The 13,591-nt window shown below is 50.9% G+C and overlaps 1 protein-coding gene across 1 annotated transcript; it reads right to left on the bottom strand.

Moving 5' to 3' along the window:
• Positions 1 to 3,607: 3,607 nt before the first annotated feature.
• Positions 3,608 to 5,503, bottom strand: KY384_007970 (uncharacterized protein; the record flags this gene model as incomplete). The annotated part of the gene is made up of 4 exons (XM_044816459.1): positions 3,608 to 4,548; positions 4,596 to 4,782; positions 4,837 to 5,359; positions 5,409 to 5,503. The coding sequence occupies 4 exons, from the start codon at positions 5,501 to 5,503 to the stop codon at positions 3,608 to 3,610; spliced, it is 1,746 nt and encodes a 581-aa protein (XP_044667099.1).
• Positions 5,504 to 13,591: the final 8,088 nt, after the last annotated feature.

The raw sequence follows: 13,591 nt of genomic DNA on the forward strand, positions 1-13,591 counted from the left end.
GCAAAAACGCCGTTCCATGCCGAAATTGGTGGTGAGAGAGGCGGAGAGATGGCTGTCTAGGCTATGACCAGCCTAGACATTGTGCCAGGCCCGGAGAAAAGGCTTTCCGTCGCCGCCGACGGCCCACCCAGCGCAGTTCTCGCTGGTGGTCTGCTTGGCCTTCTCTCGGATGGTGGGAGGGTTGGCATGCTGCCAGTGCTTCTTTGGGATGCCGATTGTCATTTGGATTGGGGGGTCGTAGTCGACCTCCCGCTCCCGGCGGGAACAGCAAAGGAGCCACCGGAACATGGTGGTGGTTGGAGGAGAGGTGGGATTTGGTGGTGAGGGTGGTGATGGTGGTTGGTGTGGTGGGAGAGGGAGGAGTTGCCAGGCAGAGCTTGCAAAGATGCACTGGCGTGCGCTTTTTCGGAGTGAATTGGTGGTGTGCTTTGGTGATTCAAAGTGAATTGGTTGTTTAAAATTGGTTTGATTGCTATTTAGTCTGTAATCGCTTGCCAACAGGTCCCCAAAGTCTTCCGATCTAAGGGGACAGAACAAAGAGGGGAGAGGGGGAAGGGGAAATATATACTAGACGCCAAGAGCTTCTACCGGACTTTGGCCGAAGAATACTATGCCCTGCTTGGGCAAGTCTCGTTTCTGAGTTCTATCTGGCAGGGAAAATTCTGCAGAACGCCAGAAGTGGATGCAATACGCCGTCCTAGGAGGTACACCTGCCACTGTGGGGCCGTAAAACCGGGGATTGAGCCTCATCTATCCAGATGGAACCTTAAATCTGCCCTAAAGGATAAACAATAACGCTGAAAGTGGCTGCAAATTAAGGAGATCCGTTTGAACCCGCCCCAAAAGACGAATCATAACATTGGAACTGCCTGCCAGAACCTGGGGAACTTTTACGCTAGGCCCCAAAAGCTAGTGAAAACGCCAGAAATAGCTAAAATTCTTTATATCAATAGAAACATTCACCCCTAATAGCATTGGAGAGAGACGAAAGCGGATAGAATCCTTAGGGAAAAAGCCATGTTCACCTGTCAAGTGGATTGGCAACGTTAAAAGTGGATATCAAACCTTAATTCTCGATGTAGACAAGCTTCTTGCAGATGAACATACGACAGAACAACCAGAAAGATCTGCAAGTCATGCCATTTCATCCTACTTACCCTCTTCTGCTACATTTGAGCCAAATGTAAAGCGAGACCTAGGAAAACCCACCTCTTGCATCTCGAAGATCGGAGAACGAGCAGCACAAACGACGGAGCTATGACGCCCAAAAGGCAGAACTAACAGCCTATCCCCACTTCACAGACCCCACTGATATCAGCCTCACAAGATCAGACTGCCAAAGGACTCCTCTATCACCGAGACTCCACCAAGTCGCGCAGAAAAATTCTGTCGGTGGAGCCAGTGGCGCCTCCAAAGCGGGTCAAGGAAGTCAGATTCCCCAGCTGCACGGCCAGCGCCACGACGCCTCTCCCCGGCCCCCCTAGTCCCCCCCACACCTATCCGCCACCATGGCGTCCAATTCCACGAAGTCAAACGCTCTTTCCCCCACTCTCGCACTTTTCCCCTCACACTTTTTCCCTTGGGGCCAGAGTCAGAGGCAGAGGACGAATGGGGGGAGTGCGCGCAGCAGAGCTGCCGAGGTGGCTGTCGTAGGGCTGGATGGTGCGACTTGCGCCTTTGGCTGGTAGAATAGTGGTGGGCGCGCTTGCGTCGATGAGGGTGTGCTGGGGGTGCTGGAGGGTGGCGTGTTGAGGGAGAGAGGGATATTGCCGTAGCCGACGGGGGATAGAGTAATATTGCCGCAGCCGCCGACGGGGGCGCAGAATGTTTGGTAGTGGTATGGGGTGGCTGATCTTTGTTAGAGCTGGTTTGTTGACTGGCAAGGGGACGAGGGAAGAGAAGGGGAAAGGAGGTGGGAGACGAGGTCAGCAACTGCATAGCCGAGTGCTAGGTAACATGCACATGTCGCGTTGGCTGACGAGCAATAGGCGGTGGAAGCGTTGACGTCTCGAGAGCAGGCTTGCTATGTAGTTCGTCTCAGCGATAGCGGAGGAGGTCTGGGTTTTGTATCACCAGCAACGCCAAAAATTGGGCATATTGAATGAAGGCGACGACGTCATGGAGAGTGATTAAGTGGCATCATATATTTTGACTCTCTCCAAGCGAATATGAGAGGAGTCTAGCGCTCGTCGGCAGGGAAAGCAATCAAGCTGTTGAGCTTCGCATCCCTCTCCACCGTCCCTGCCGCATGTGATACGCCGTCGCACACCTCAACTTCATTCCGGCTGACTCAGCAACAGCGCTGCACAGCATGGCTGCAACACCTGAGCTCCAAGAGCCAAAGCTCGACCTGTGTTGTGAGTAGCAAAGCGAGCGTTGATGCAGTATTGCCGAGCTGTTGATTGCGAGATGCTTGCGGGGCGATTATTCATCCAAGTATTCCATTCCTCTCCTTGCCCAACGTTCTCATTGATACTACAGCTTCAACTTCTTCGGAAATGCGGACTACTCGTCGTTACATTGTAGATCAGATGGGAAGGTGGGATGACAGAGTCTACAGGTCGGGAGACCAACGCTAAAGCTCGGCTGACCAACGCTAATCTAAATATTTAGCGTATAAATAAATCCCTCATACTAATTAACTTTATGGTCCGGTGAGCTTATTTAATTTCATTAATTAAAATATTTTTCAAAGTATTAAAATTAATTTAAAATCGATTAATAATTGTTTCTCTAAGAATTTTCTTAGTAAATTCTTAAGAAATTTTTTAGAGAAATAATTCTTAATCGATTTTAAATCAATTAAAGATTTTTTTTATAAAATTATAAAGTTTTTAAAAGAAAATCAATTAATAATCAATTAAGAATTATTTCTCTAGAAAATTTCTTAAGAACTTACTAAGAAAATTTTTAGAAAAACAATTATTAATTAATTCTAAATTAATTAATAATTAATTAAGAATTGTTTCTCTAAAAATTTTATATAGAAATCTTTAAGAGAATTCTTAGAGAATTAATTAGAAATTAATTAATAATTAATTTTTAATATATTTATTCTTTAGAAATTTCTTTTTAAAAATTTATTAAAATTAATTATTAATCAATTATTAATTGATTTTACTTATTTTTACCTCGGCAGACCAATTGAATATCAGCTAAATATTACTAAATAAGCTAAATCCGCTAAAATCTTTAGATTAGCGTTGGTCAGCCGGGTTTTAGCGTTGGTCTGCCGACCTGTAGACTCGGGATGACAGGGGAGATGAAGACGAAGACATATGCGCTTTCGTCTACCGTAGAATCCTGTCCTCCATTCAATATTCGTCCTGTCCCTAGTAAGAGTCTTGGCTTTTGAAAGTCGTGATGAGAGACGGGAGTGGAAGGAGAGTCTAAGGCTTCGAGAATCCACGCAAGGCTTCTGCACGGACTGTGAAGACATTGACAGCTTCTAGCTATATCTCTCTTACACATTTCTCCAACATCATAATTCCAAACTCATTACAAAATTATCATTACAAGAAAGCGTAGGGCGTACTGTAATTACCGTGACCTTTTTTCCCCTCATAACATCGTGTGTGCTCATCCCATCCCGTCCCATTCCACCCATCTACAGCGTCAACTTAATCGTCTTCGACACACTCGGCACCCCCGCGCTAGTAAGCGCAAAAACATACCAATACCCGGGCACCGCCTGGCCGGGATCCTTCGTCGGGATCTGCACCGTATACGTAAATCCACTCGTAGCCGTAATAGTGAGCTTGATACGTCGCTGATCCGTGTTGACCGTGTGCGTGGTACTAGCCAACCTGACGATGCTGAAGCTAGTGACCGCGCTATTCGTCGTGATCGTGAATGTCGGGTTGGCTGTCTGAGGCACCTTGACGGTGGTGACGGATACGGAGTTGATGACGGGCCGAGTGGCGAGGGTTCCAGATGCAGTGTACAGGTACGGCGGCTTGAAAATCTGGCCGTCGTAGTGGTTGGTGGAGCAAGTCCCGCAAAGACCGCCGCCGGCGGACATGACGGTAGCGTCGGGAAGGAGGACGGCGGTGCTGTGGTAGTTACGGGGGATCTGTTGTTGGGCGAGCTGCGTGAAGGTGTTGGTGGCTGGGTCGAACATCTCGGGCGTCAGTTGCGAGGTATCGTCGCTGAAGGGCACAGCGTAGCTTTGGCCGCCGGTGATAAAGACTTTGCCGTCGGGCATAACGACGCTGTTGGCAAAGGCACGGGGGAAGGCCATGTTTGCGATGGTTGTAACGACGGGGTTGACGTTCGCGTTGGTGAGGGTAATGATGTGTGCGTTGGATGTGGCGTCGGAGTTTTGGTAATTTGGGGATCCACCGACAGTGAGGATCTTGCCGGCAATGGCGTCGTACATGGCTGCGTCACCGCACATCGAGTCGCCGTCTCCGGTTCGCGTGCCTGCGCCTTGCTGGGTGCCGGTGCCAGTGGTGCCGTACCAGTTCATTGCTACGGAGGGGCCGGCTTGGAAGACTGATCCTCCTTTCCAGGCAAAGAGCCATGCGTGGTTGTCGGCACGATAGACACCTAAGGGTGTCAGTTTGGACGTGAGTATTGGGAAGACTCTCATGTACCTTGCGCATCTGCAGTCAGAAGTGGGGCGACGGGCGTGCCGGTTAGGAGACTCCATGTACCTGCGGCAGCATTGTAGAGCTCACCGTTCTTACCGCCTTGACCACCAGACCATGAGGCGCCAATAGTGAAAGTATTGCCAGTTGAGACAGTCAATTGAGCTTGGTAGCCGCGAGCGATTTGCAGAGTCTTTAATGAGATTAATCTTGATGGAAATTAGGACGGGGTTGACTTTGAACTTACATTGGCCTTTGACCAAGTATTTGCGCCACTGTTGTAGATACTGGCAGCAGAGGCTGTGTTACCTCCTGTAGCGATAGCATTACCATTGAAATCCATTGATAAGCCTTCGCAGAACATGTCGTGCATTGTGTTGGTGATAAGAGCCTTCGTGACGGTCTGTGTGCCCGGGAAATATTCGGCTGTGATAGTTTGCGTTCCACTAGCGCCGCCGAAAGTACTAGGATCGAATGAGGACCATGCAAGAATGTTGCCATTGTATATGTTCATTAACGAGACGGGGACTAGCGGGAAGTTGACCGTGTAGCCCCAGGCGCCCTTGCCTGCTGGACTACCAGGAGCCGCCTGCGTTGCTACATTTATATCAATCTCTGCGGCTGAGGACCAAGCACCTCGATTGCCAGCTTCTGTAAGAGCTACAATCCTGAGATAGCGAGCATTTGTTGGGGGAATGGTAGTCACTTTCGTAGTGGCGTCATCGAGGAAAGTCCCATATGCAACTAAGTTGTAGGTGGCCCCGTCGGTACTATGAAGTTTAGTCCAAGTACTCATGAGCTTCTATTTGAAAGACGAACCTGAGATAGATCTGATGCCCGCCAATGTTTCCGTTGGAATTCCCATCTTGACGAGGCTGGTAGAGAATTTGTCCCACGAGATAGGACTGTTTCATATCGATGGTTATCGTATGTGGGAGCGGTGCAACCGTCGGGTTGAATTGAGTGTGCCAGATGGTGTTGGTATTCCCATCTAACGCATTACTGCAAGGGTTGCCAGACTGCTCGCTGTCGTCGGTGCAGGTCCAGCCGGTCTTCGAAACAGCGGCCGCAGCAAGGGCTTGGTTCGATGGTCGCTCTTTGATGTTGGCTAATGATACACCATCAAAAGACGTGACGCCTAGAAGGACAGAACGTTAGACATCGATAGGTATAAATGCACGCGTAGGTTTCTGTAACAAAGTTTCGAGGGCATCAAGGGATGATATACCTTCTGCGGCTGGTTTTCCCTGGATCTACACAAGCCCGTTAGTCATTTGGCGCCACAAGAAGATACATAGGGTTCATTACCGCAGGTGAAATGGAGTTCGCTCCATTGTTGGCGGCCTGGGGCGAGAGTGGTGTCGACTGAATGCATTGCAAGCAGGACAAGAAGACGAGCCACAGCAACATCGTGATTAGATTAATGAGGTAATTGAGATCGTTCAAGGAGACGATCCCTTACCAGAGATTGAAAAATGCAATATTAGAAATTATGGCTGAAGACAGAAAAGATGGAAGGGAAGGCAAAGACATGAATCATATTATACATGCACGAGCGATCATGCATTGACCATGTGGGCTCACGATCCATGGGCCGAGCTTCATTGACACCGCTACTCTAGTTGGGGCCCATTTTTGTAAATGTCAGAATTGTACGCTTTAGGTCGTTCAATCTCCTTTGTGGGTGGTCGATTGAAAGCCACAAGCACGAGGCTAGAGGTGAGCCAGAGTTCATGAGAGGAACTTGTAGCGAAGCTATCCATAACAGGGTAGCCTTGCAAATCATGGAGCTCTCGAAAGTTCTCCTGAGTATGATGAAGACGTCTATAGTTCCTTGAATTGTAATCCAAAGGTGTGGCTGCTGGAATATCAGGCTGGCAGAGGGTAGAAGGAAGTCTTCTAGTCTAGCGTCATGCAAGGCGAATCCACTTCGCGATATTTTGGTCAGCGTGACCTTGGGACCTAATGCAGGTATACGAGGTGTGTACGAATCGGTTTTTAGATATGGATGCAGGCTGCAGGGGAGACTGCAGATGGGAAAGTCGGCATCGCGTGGGGTCGGCATTTTAACGGCGACGGCCCCTAAAAGGACGCACTGGCCCCCCAAACCGAGCCTATGACTGGGCGGCTACGAGCGAGTTGTTCTAGGCTCCTGCGCGTAAGCGAAGCTAAATCCCGCGGTGAACATCACGGCCAGAACCTTGGGAAAGCTTGTTCTTGAACGTCTTGCTATGTGCTCGCTTCTCTGCTTGACATCGACAGCGTGGTGGGCAGCAAGGGAACCCACACACCACACATCTCGCGTCGTGATCCATGCAACCCTCTTCATCTGGCTGGACATGATCATTTCGATAAGAGATCTTGGCAATCCTTGGGAATGGTTCAGGGGCGATTCGCCCAAGACTTGACTGGTAGTTGTGGGGTCTTGACCGCCGGAGTAGCCCGTTGTGGCCTGGCGCTAACATCTTGAAGAACCTTGCGAGGTCCATAGTTTGTGGGCTACCAAACGTGCATCCAACAATACGAAAGTAGTGGCGGGACGTGACGACGCCCTTTCTCTCCGCTTTGTGGTGATTTGGCGTCTTTATTATTGTATGGGAACAGCCATCTTACGCGAACCAACGATATCATCCCCAGAGAGTCTGTGCTGTTTTGGTGTGTCAAATGCCTCAGAAGACCGTGGAAAATGAAGATTTAGTCCGACAAGCAGACAGACTAAGCCGACTTGATGGACAGACGAGACATGAAAACCTTACAATGTGCATCGAGACCCTGAATAATGGCCTTGTCAACGGCGCATTAGATCGCTTATCCTGACGACTGGTGTCTCACTCGCGAGCATTAGCTTCCAATATGCGGCGCCAATCCTCACGTGATGGTGCTGACTTGCTCTCACTCATCTGCCTCCTCATCAGGTCGAAGACAATGCTCTTACTATGCTAAAGAAGCAGCAACGTTCTTGCTCGAGCGATCGAATCGAATGAAAGCATGGAATAAGACGCGGTTGCCAATCAATGCAGCGTTGGGGCGAGGAGGGGGTGTCATATGCCTGACCTGGAGAGCATGTCGTCGCTCTGCATCGAATATACATGTCCGAGGTGGGCCGTAGTCGCTAGCCATGACAGTCATGCAATTTCCGTGCTCTGCAATCTCGACTATTTGAAGTGAATACAATGACAGCCAAGCCTGTAACGGCAGGAATGGCCGGTCCGCGGCGAGATAGCGACAGGCTTTCCCCGCCCTGCCAGTGTCGACTGTGCCCCATTATTCATCCCAACTTTTGGCTTCTTCAAGTCAAGTAGTGGTCAAGTTTTGTCTCCCAAACATTTGATGATGAGTGCCAACCTTGCACTAATGATTCCTTGTCGCGGTACAATGAAATTGGAAGACCATCGAATTGACTTGCAGCACGAGAACAAGTGGCATTTCTGACATCTTTCCAGTGCCCACCATTCCGTAGACACAGCCATCATGACGCTTTGATATCTCCATGATGAAAAGCTCGGATCTTCGGGATGGTTATCGCGTTTGATAATCTGGGAGGAAGAATCACACTGTGGTACGATTGAATGATGTATTTGCACTGTAGTTGTACGCGCTGTGTTGCAATGAAGGGCAGGACAAGCACCGATGACCAGGAGCCCTCCGTTGTAGTCTCATCGCTCAGCTTCCGAATGCGAGTTGGTGGTTCGCATCGTAATTCAGAGTGACATCTGGTCACCAAGTGGCTGCAAATTTCTCGTATCAAGCACGGACTAAGGTTTATCCGCTGCCGACAGAGTCTGCCAAGACTTCCCTCTCCCCCCAGTCGTTCCTCTTTCTCCCTACAACCTCTCATCCTATCTCAACGTCGCTCTGCCAGCTCCTGTAGCGGCAAATGTCCACGGTAGAGCATGGCTCGAGGGCTGTATCCATCGCTCGCGCGGAAAGTCCTCCCTCCTCCGCCGAGTGTCGCGCTCACAATTAAATGCATTTGTCGTCCCTTCGCCTCCTCCTTTGATCGAATGCAGTCCAACTTTACGGCAACGAAGGACCAATACCGAAGTGCAAGGTGCAAGGCTATGAGATATTCGCGTGTATGACACATTGCTGTCATAGCGATTGAAAGAGCCAAAATCATACATGGGCGTGCCCAATCTCAAATGTCTCTGCAGTCAATTGCGTGAATTCTTGAAGGGCCATCCTAAGGCTATGACAAGAGCTCGGATCTCTACAAGGCTGAGGAGTATACTGTGTTGTGCAATTGGTGGCACGTGGCTCGGATTGCATGAAGACTCGGAATAATCGACCTATGGACAGTCAACGGTCTCCGCAGATCCAAGCCGCTGTCAAATCCCATGGCATGTGCCTATGGCTGCATACACCATATGCGAGGAGTCTCTCTGGAACTGAGCCTTCGACCTTTTCATGGTACCGAAGACATGGGTCATTTGACAATGGGGTAGCCTTTTGTGATCTCTATTTCTATGCGCCACTACACTTCCGGCTCATCACAACTTGCAAAGGCTACCGCTGCTCACGTCATGGCATGATCTTTGTTCCGTTAAGTGACCTTGTCGGTGAGGCCGGCGTATGTCTCCAATGCCTCACCTCCCTCTTGCCTGGATGGATGTCCTGTGATTCGCTGGATTCACTGCCGGGCACACCATGTCTGGCCAAACACCCTGCATTTCACTTCTTGGCACCCGAATCGAGATGGAATGTGTTGAGCAAGCGAAGAGGCTAACGCCTTGCAGAACCACGTGCTCTTTGCAGCAATACGAGGCAACCACTACGAGAGTGGTGGTATGTACAAAACGGACATGGTCCCGAAGAGAGCCCGTTGTAGACGCAAGGAGTACTAAGGCTTATGACCACCATGATTTGGATCAATATTGCTCTCATCGCTTCTATCGCAAACAGGGCAGTCCTATCCATCCCGCTCGAACCCAAAGCGCATTCGCTGGATCGCCGAGCCACTTTCAACGAGATCGCAAATGTACGCCCATGCACCCCACCCTTCCCTCGTGTATACCCACTCACAAAAGCTGACCACCGCATCTCCAGTTCGACGCCCTCACCACCAACGCGGCCGTTCCCTTCCCCTACAAACACCTCAAATACACTCTCCTCACCGTCCAAAGTCCCATCTCTGGCGGCCACACCCGCCGCCTCACCCCCTTCACCCTCCCCAACTACGCCGTCACAGCGCCGGGACAAGGACAGATCGGCACCGACGTTCCCTCCCTCGATATCACTGGAACAACGACTACGAGCTTTGATTTCTACGACTTCTATTATGCGTGCCTTGATGCTAGGCCAGGAAAGAAGCAGGTTCCCGTGAAGTGCCAATTCACGGTGCAAGGGCTGAATGCGGGTGATCTGTCGGGCATAGGCCACCAGGGGCCGTTTCTTGTCACGTACACACCGGGGAATGGGACGGGGCTGGGGGTCATGAGCAGGCAAGAAACGAATTTCAGGGCAATCAGAAGGGTGTATTGGGCGCTATACATGAGCGATGCGGGGTTGGCGAACACGATTCTGGTGTTTGATCGGTTATATTATACGGCGTACACAGCTTGAGGATACTGAGATTGGCGAGGTTGCGATGAACTTTCGTGAACAAGCATATCATCGTTGTACTCAGAAGTACAAATCGTTGGTTTGGAGGGCAGGCAGACTTCGGGACGCTCGGATGGATGTGACTAGAGAAATAACGAATAACGAATGCAAAACGGTGACGGCCACTGCTCCCTTGATCCCTGTGTCCACTACTTCATGCCTTCCGATAAATCGATCGTTGGCTACTGTTGGGCCACCGAAACTTCGCCACGAATATCTCACCGAGGGTCTTGCACCAGATTATCGTCGCATTCCGCGCACTGTCGCCCCAACAGCGCAATGGACGCAACGTACATCGAATCTATGAGGTGAGCTTCAGCTTCACCACCTGCTCGTTCAAGATCAATTGACACTTTTGCTGTTTCCAGCGAGGATTATCGCGCAAACTTGGTGCAATTGACATGCCCCGATACCACACCAAAAGAGGCTGTCGCACATGGCACCGCGTCTTGAATCTTACGCCGAAGACCTTTCCCTAGCATGTGTCTCATTTATGGGGAAACGGATACGGTGGGTAGATGATTCATCGGGCTCGTTCCCATGAAAGTGCTGGATGCGCCGTGAAGAAGGCAAACAACAAATTACGAACGGGATGAAAACAATGTGCGACGTTGAACGTAGTATGAATACGAACAACGAATTCGTGATAATCACCTCGACGTCACTGTGGTTGGAGCCGCGCGCTTGACAGGCGTTGACAACGACACGACTTTTGTATCAACCATTGGGAAGACAAGTCCTTTCGCGGCGTGCGCATCACTCGTATGCAATTCCACGTAAGTACACCAAATGTAGGAATTCCGTTCGTAAGAACACGAGATTGTTCGCTGTCTCGCAGCTGTAGCGAAGACCATGCAGCAACAAGGCAGTGACGAGAACAAGGAGCATCTGTTGAGATTTGAGAGCCAAAGACTACACCGAAGATACCCGTATTGTTGTTGACAGGATGTTGAGCCTTCCTGGTCAGTCCCAAACCAGAACAAAAATGACATCAAAGGCTGCTCGATTCGAGATTCCCTCTTCTTCCTACATGCACTCACCATGCCCTGCGAGGAGAGTTGTTGCTTCATCTGACAAATGCGCCACACATGATTGATTCGCCTAGCAGTTCCTACTTTGCTGACCATTACGTAGTCGAAAGGCTTGACAAGAGTTGATTATTTTTCTTCTGCAGCAGTACAGGCGGTGGACGATCTCACCACGTCATCCAGCATCTTGGCCGCGAGCTGAACCTTTTGCATCCTCCGAACTGGATGCTCTGGCCATTTCAATACCACGACAAGGCTTTATGTTGTGTACGAGGTGTATGGACTTGACGGAGTGGAAAGAGAGACTGGTGAGACTTGGTTAGGCAGCCACTTTTTGACTTTCCCCATGTTCCTGGCCCAGAGCCCAGGCACAAGGGGCGACAGGGGACCCATCGCCGATCGCGGCGTAAAAGCCACTACTGATCGGCCCTAGATCGGCACTATGCACGCATCGAGTAGTAGAGGGCAGAGACACGCATGGCCTGCATACGTGGGCGACTGGACTGCCTTACACCTCGTCTCAAAAACAGAAAAAACCTCATGCGCCCGCTCCAAAGGTGCATGTAGCAATACGAAATGCTGTACACTGAGAGAATCAAGTCATGCGAATCTGCTGCGCGGTACAGACGCGACCTCCCCTCGCCGGTTCGAGCGGCGCACACGTAAACAGCGGACGGTCTCCTGCTGTGTGGCTTGGGAAACAGTTCACGCGGCGAACCGTGAACGGTGCCCGTCAGTAACTGCCGTTCCGGCCACGGCCACCATGTTGACGGGTGGCACTTGCGACGGGATCCGGGGGCTGCTGACTTCAAACTTCACCCAGATGAACGAAACAAAGAGTGTTCCAACTTTGAAGCTCCGCTGGGCCGTGGTACGCTGATGCTCTAAACCGCAAGAGGGGAAGAGTACCAGATTGACCACGCTGCAGGATTCCACGTAAGCTTCTGCGCATGCACCGGTGCCAGAACCGGTCCTTCCGAAGGCCTGGTAGGCTTTGGTCTCTCCTGTGGTTCGTTCTTCTCGCCTCAGGTACCCGCTTTTCTTCCTGCGCTGGCAAAACACAATTGGGCCTCCTTTTGACTTTTGCAGGCACGAATGAACGATTGCTTACAGCCGCTCCACACCTCGGGCGAAAACGTTGCACCAGCGAAGCAAGTCATCTGGGGTTAGGTAACGTGAAATGCGGTGTGTGCATTGTGCTTTTCTGGCTATTTCACTGCTATCTGTGTGACGCGGGCGCAGGCGGCCATGTTGTGCGGCATTTTACGAGTCTAGAAATATCACGTCGCCCTCCTCTCCTTCTTTTCCTTTCTTTCGCAACTCATTCCTTCAAGCCCAGAGCAGTCATTCCTTGGTGAATTGTATTCCCAACCCAACTCCAGTCTCTCCTTTGGCCAGGTGCCATATTCTCTGCGCGCTTGAAGCTTGCGATCATTGTCTCGACGACACGTTCCTTGCGCGACACCATCTCTGTTACCAAAAAACCATTGTTCAAAGTCACGACACCCGTGCGACAAAAGCGACGACAGTAGCTTATTGTTCGCATCCCTCCTTTATATCCCTTCAACTTTCTTCCAGCTCAATCGTATCATCCAATTTCCGCAAACCACCAACATCATCACCACCAACTCTCCAATCCAAAAAACCAAACATACCAAAAAAACAAAACCAACAACCATGAAGTTCACCCGCGCAGCCAGCCTCGCGCTCTTCACCGCCCCCTCGCCCTCGCCGACGGCGACAACTGCATCCACCTCAAAGGCGACAAATCCTACACATGGAAAGCCCTCGGCGACTTCACAGGCGAAGGGCTCATCGACGACAGCACTCACTGCTTCGGGCCGGGCTCTGGCACCATCTCGATCGGCGCCCCGAACGCCCCCAAAGGTCTCGACCCCAACACGCGCTTCGAATGTTTCTTCCCAGCCACGGAATCGGACGCCGAATTCTACAACTGCAACCTCAGCCTGATCAACGGCTTTTCCGCCGCCGTGACGTGCGAGACCGCAAACGGCGGCTGGCCCAATAGCAAGAACGATAGCGCGCCCTTGGGCTGCGGGTACGATTTGTTGGCGAATTGTCCGGAGGAGCTGAAGGATAAGCAGAGCGGCGCGTGTATGAATCATCAGGGCCCCCATGTCGAGAGCGTCGGCGCTGTTGCGCCGGTCTTTCAGGCTTGTGATAATTCGGATAGGTACCCGAATACCGCCGAGCTTTTCCATAGTATGGTCGGCGCGTTTAAGTTTGAGAAGAGCGATTTTCCGCTTACGTGTACGGTGGGGAAGGGCGAGCCTGCGCCTGCGCCGAAGAAGATGATGATGATGGGGAGGAGTGAGAAGGCTGGGGAGGTGGAGGTGGAGGCGCATGGCCACA

This window comes from Bacidia gigantensis (assembly GCF_019456465.1).
Source record: "Bacidia gigantensis strain McMullin 20006 chromosome Unknown contig_278, whole genome shotgun sequence".
Lineage (NCBI taxonomy): Eukaryota > Fungi > Ascomycota > Lecanoromycetes > Lecanorales > Ramalinaceae > Bacidia > Bacidia gigantensis.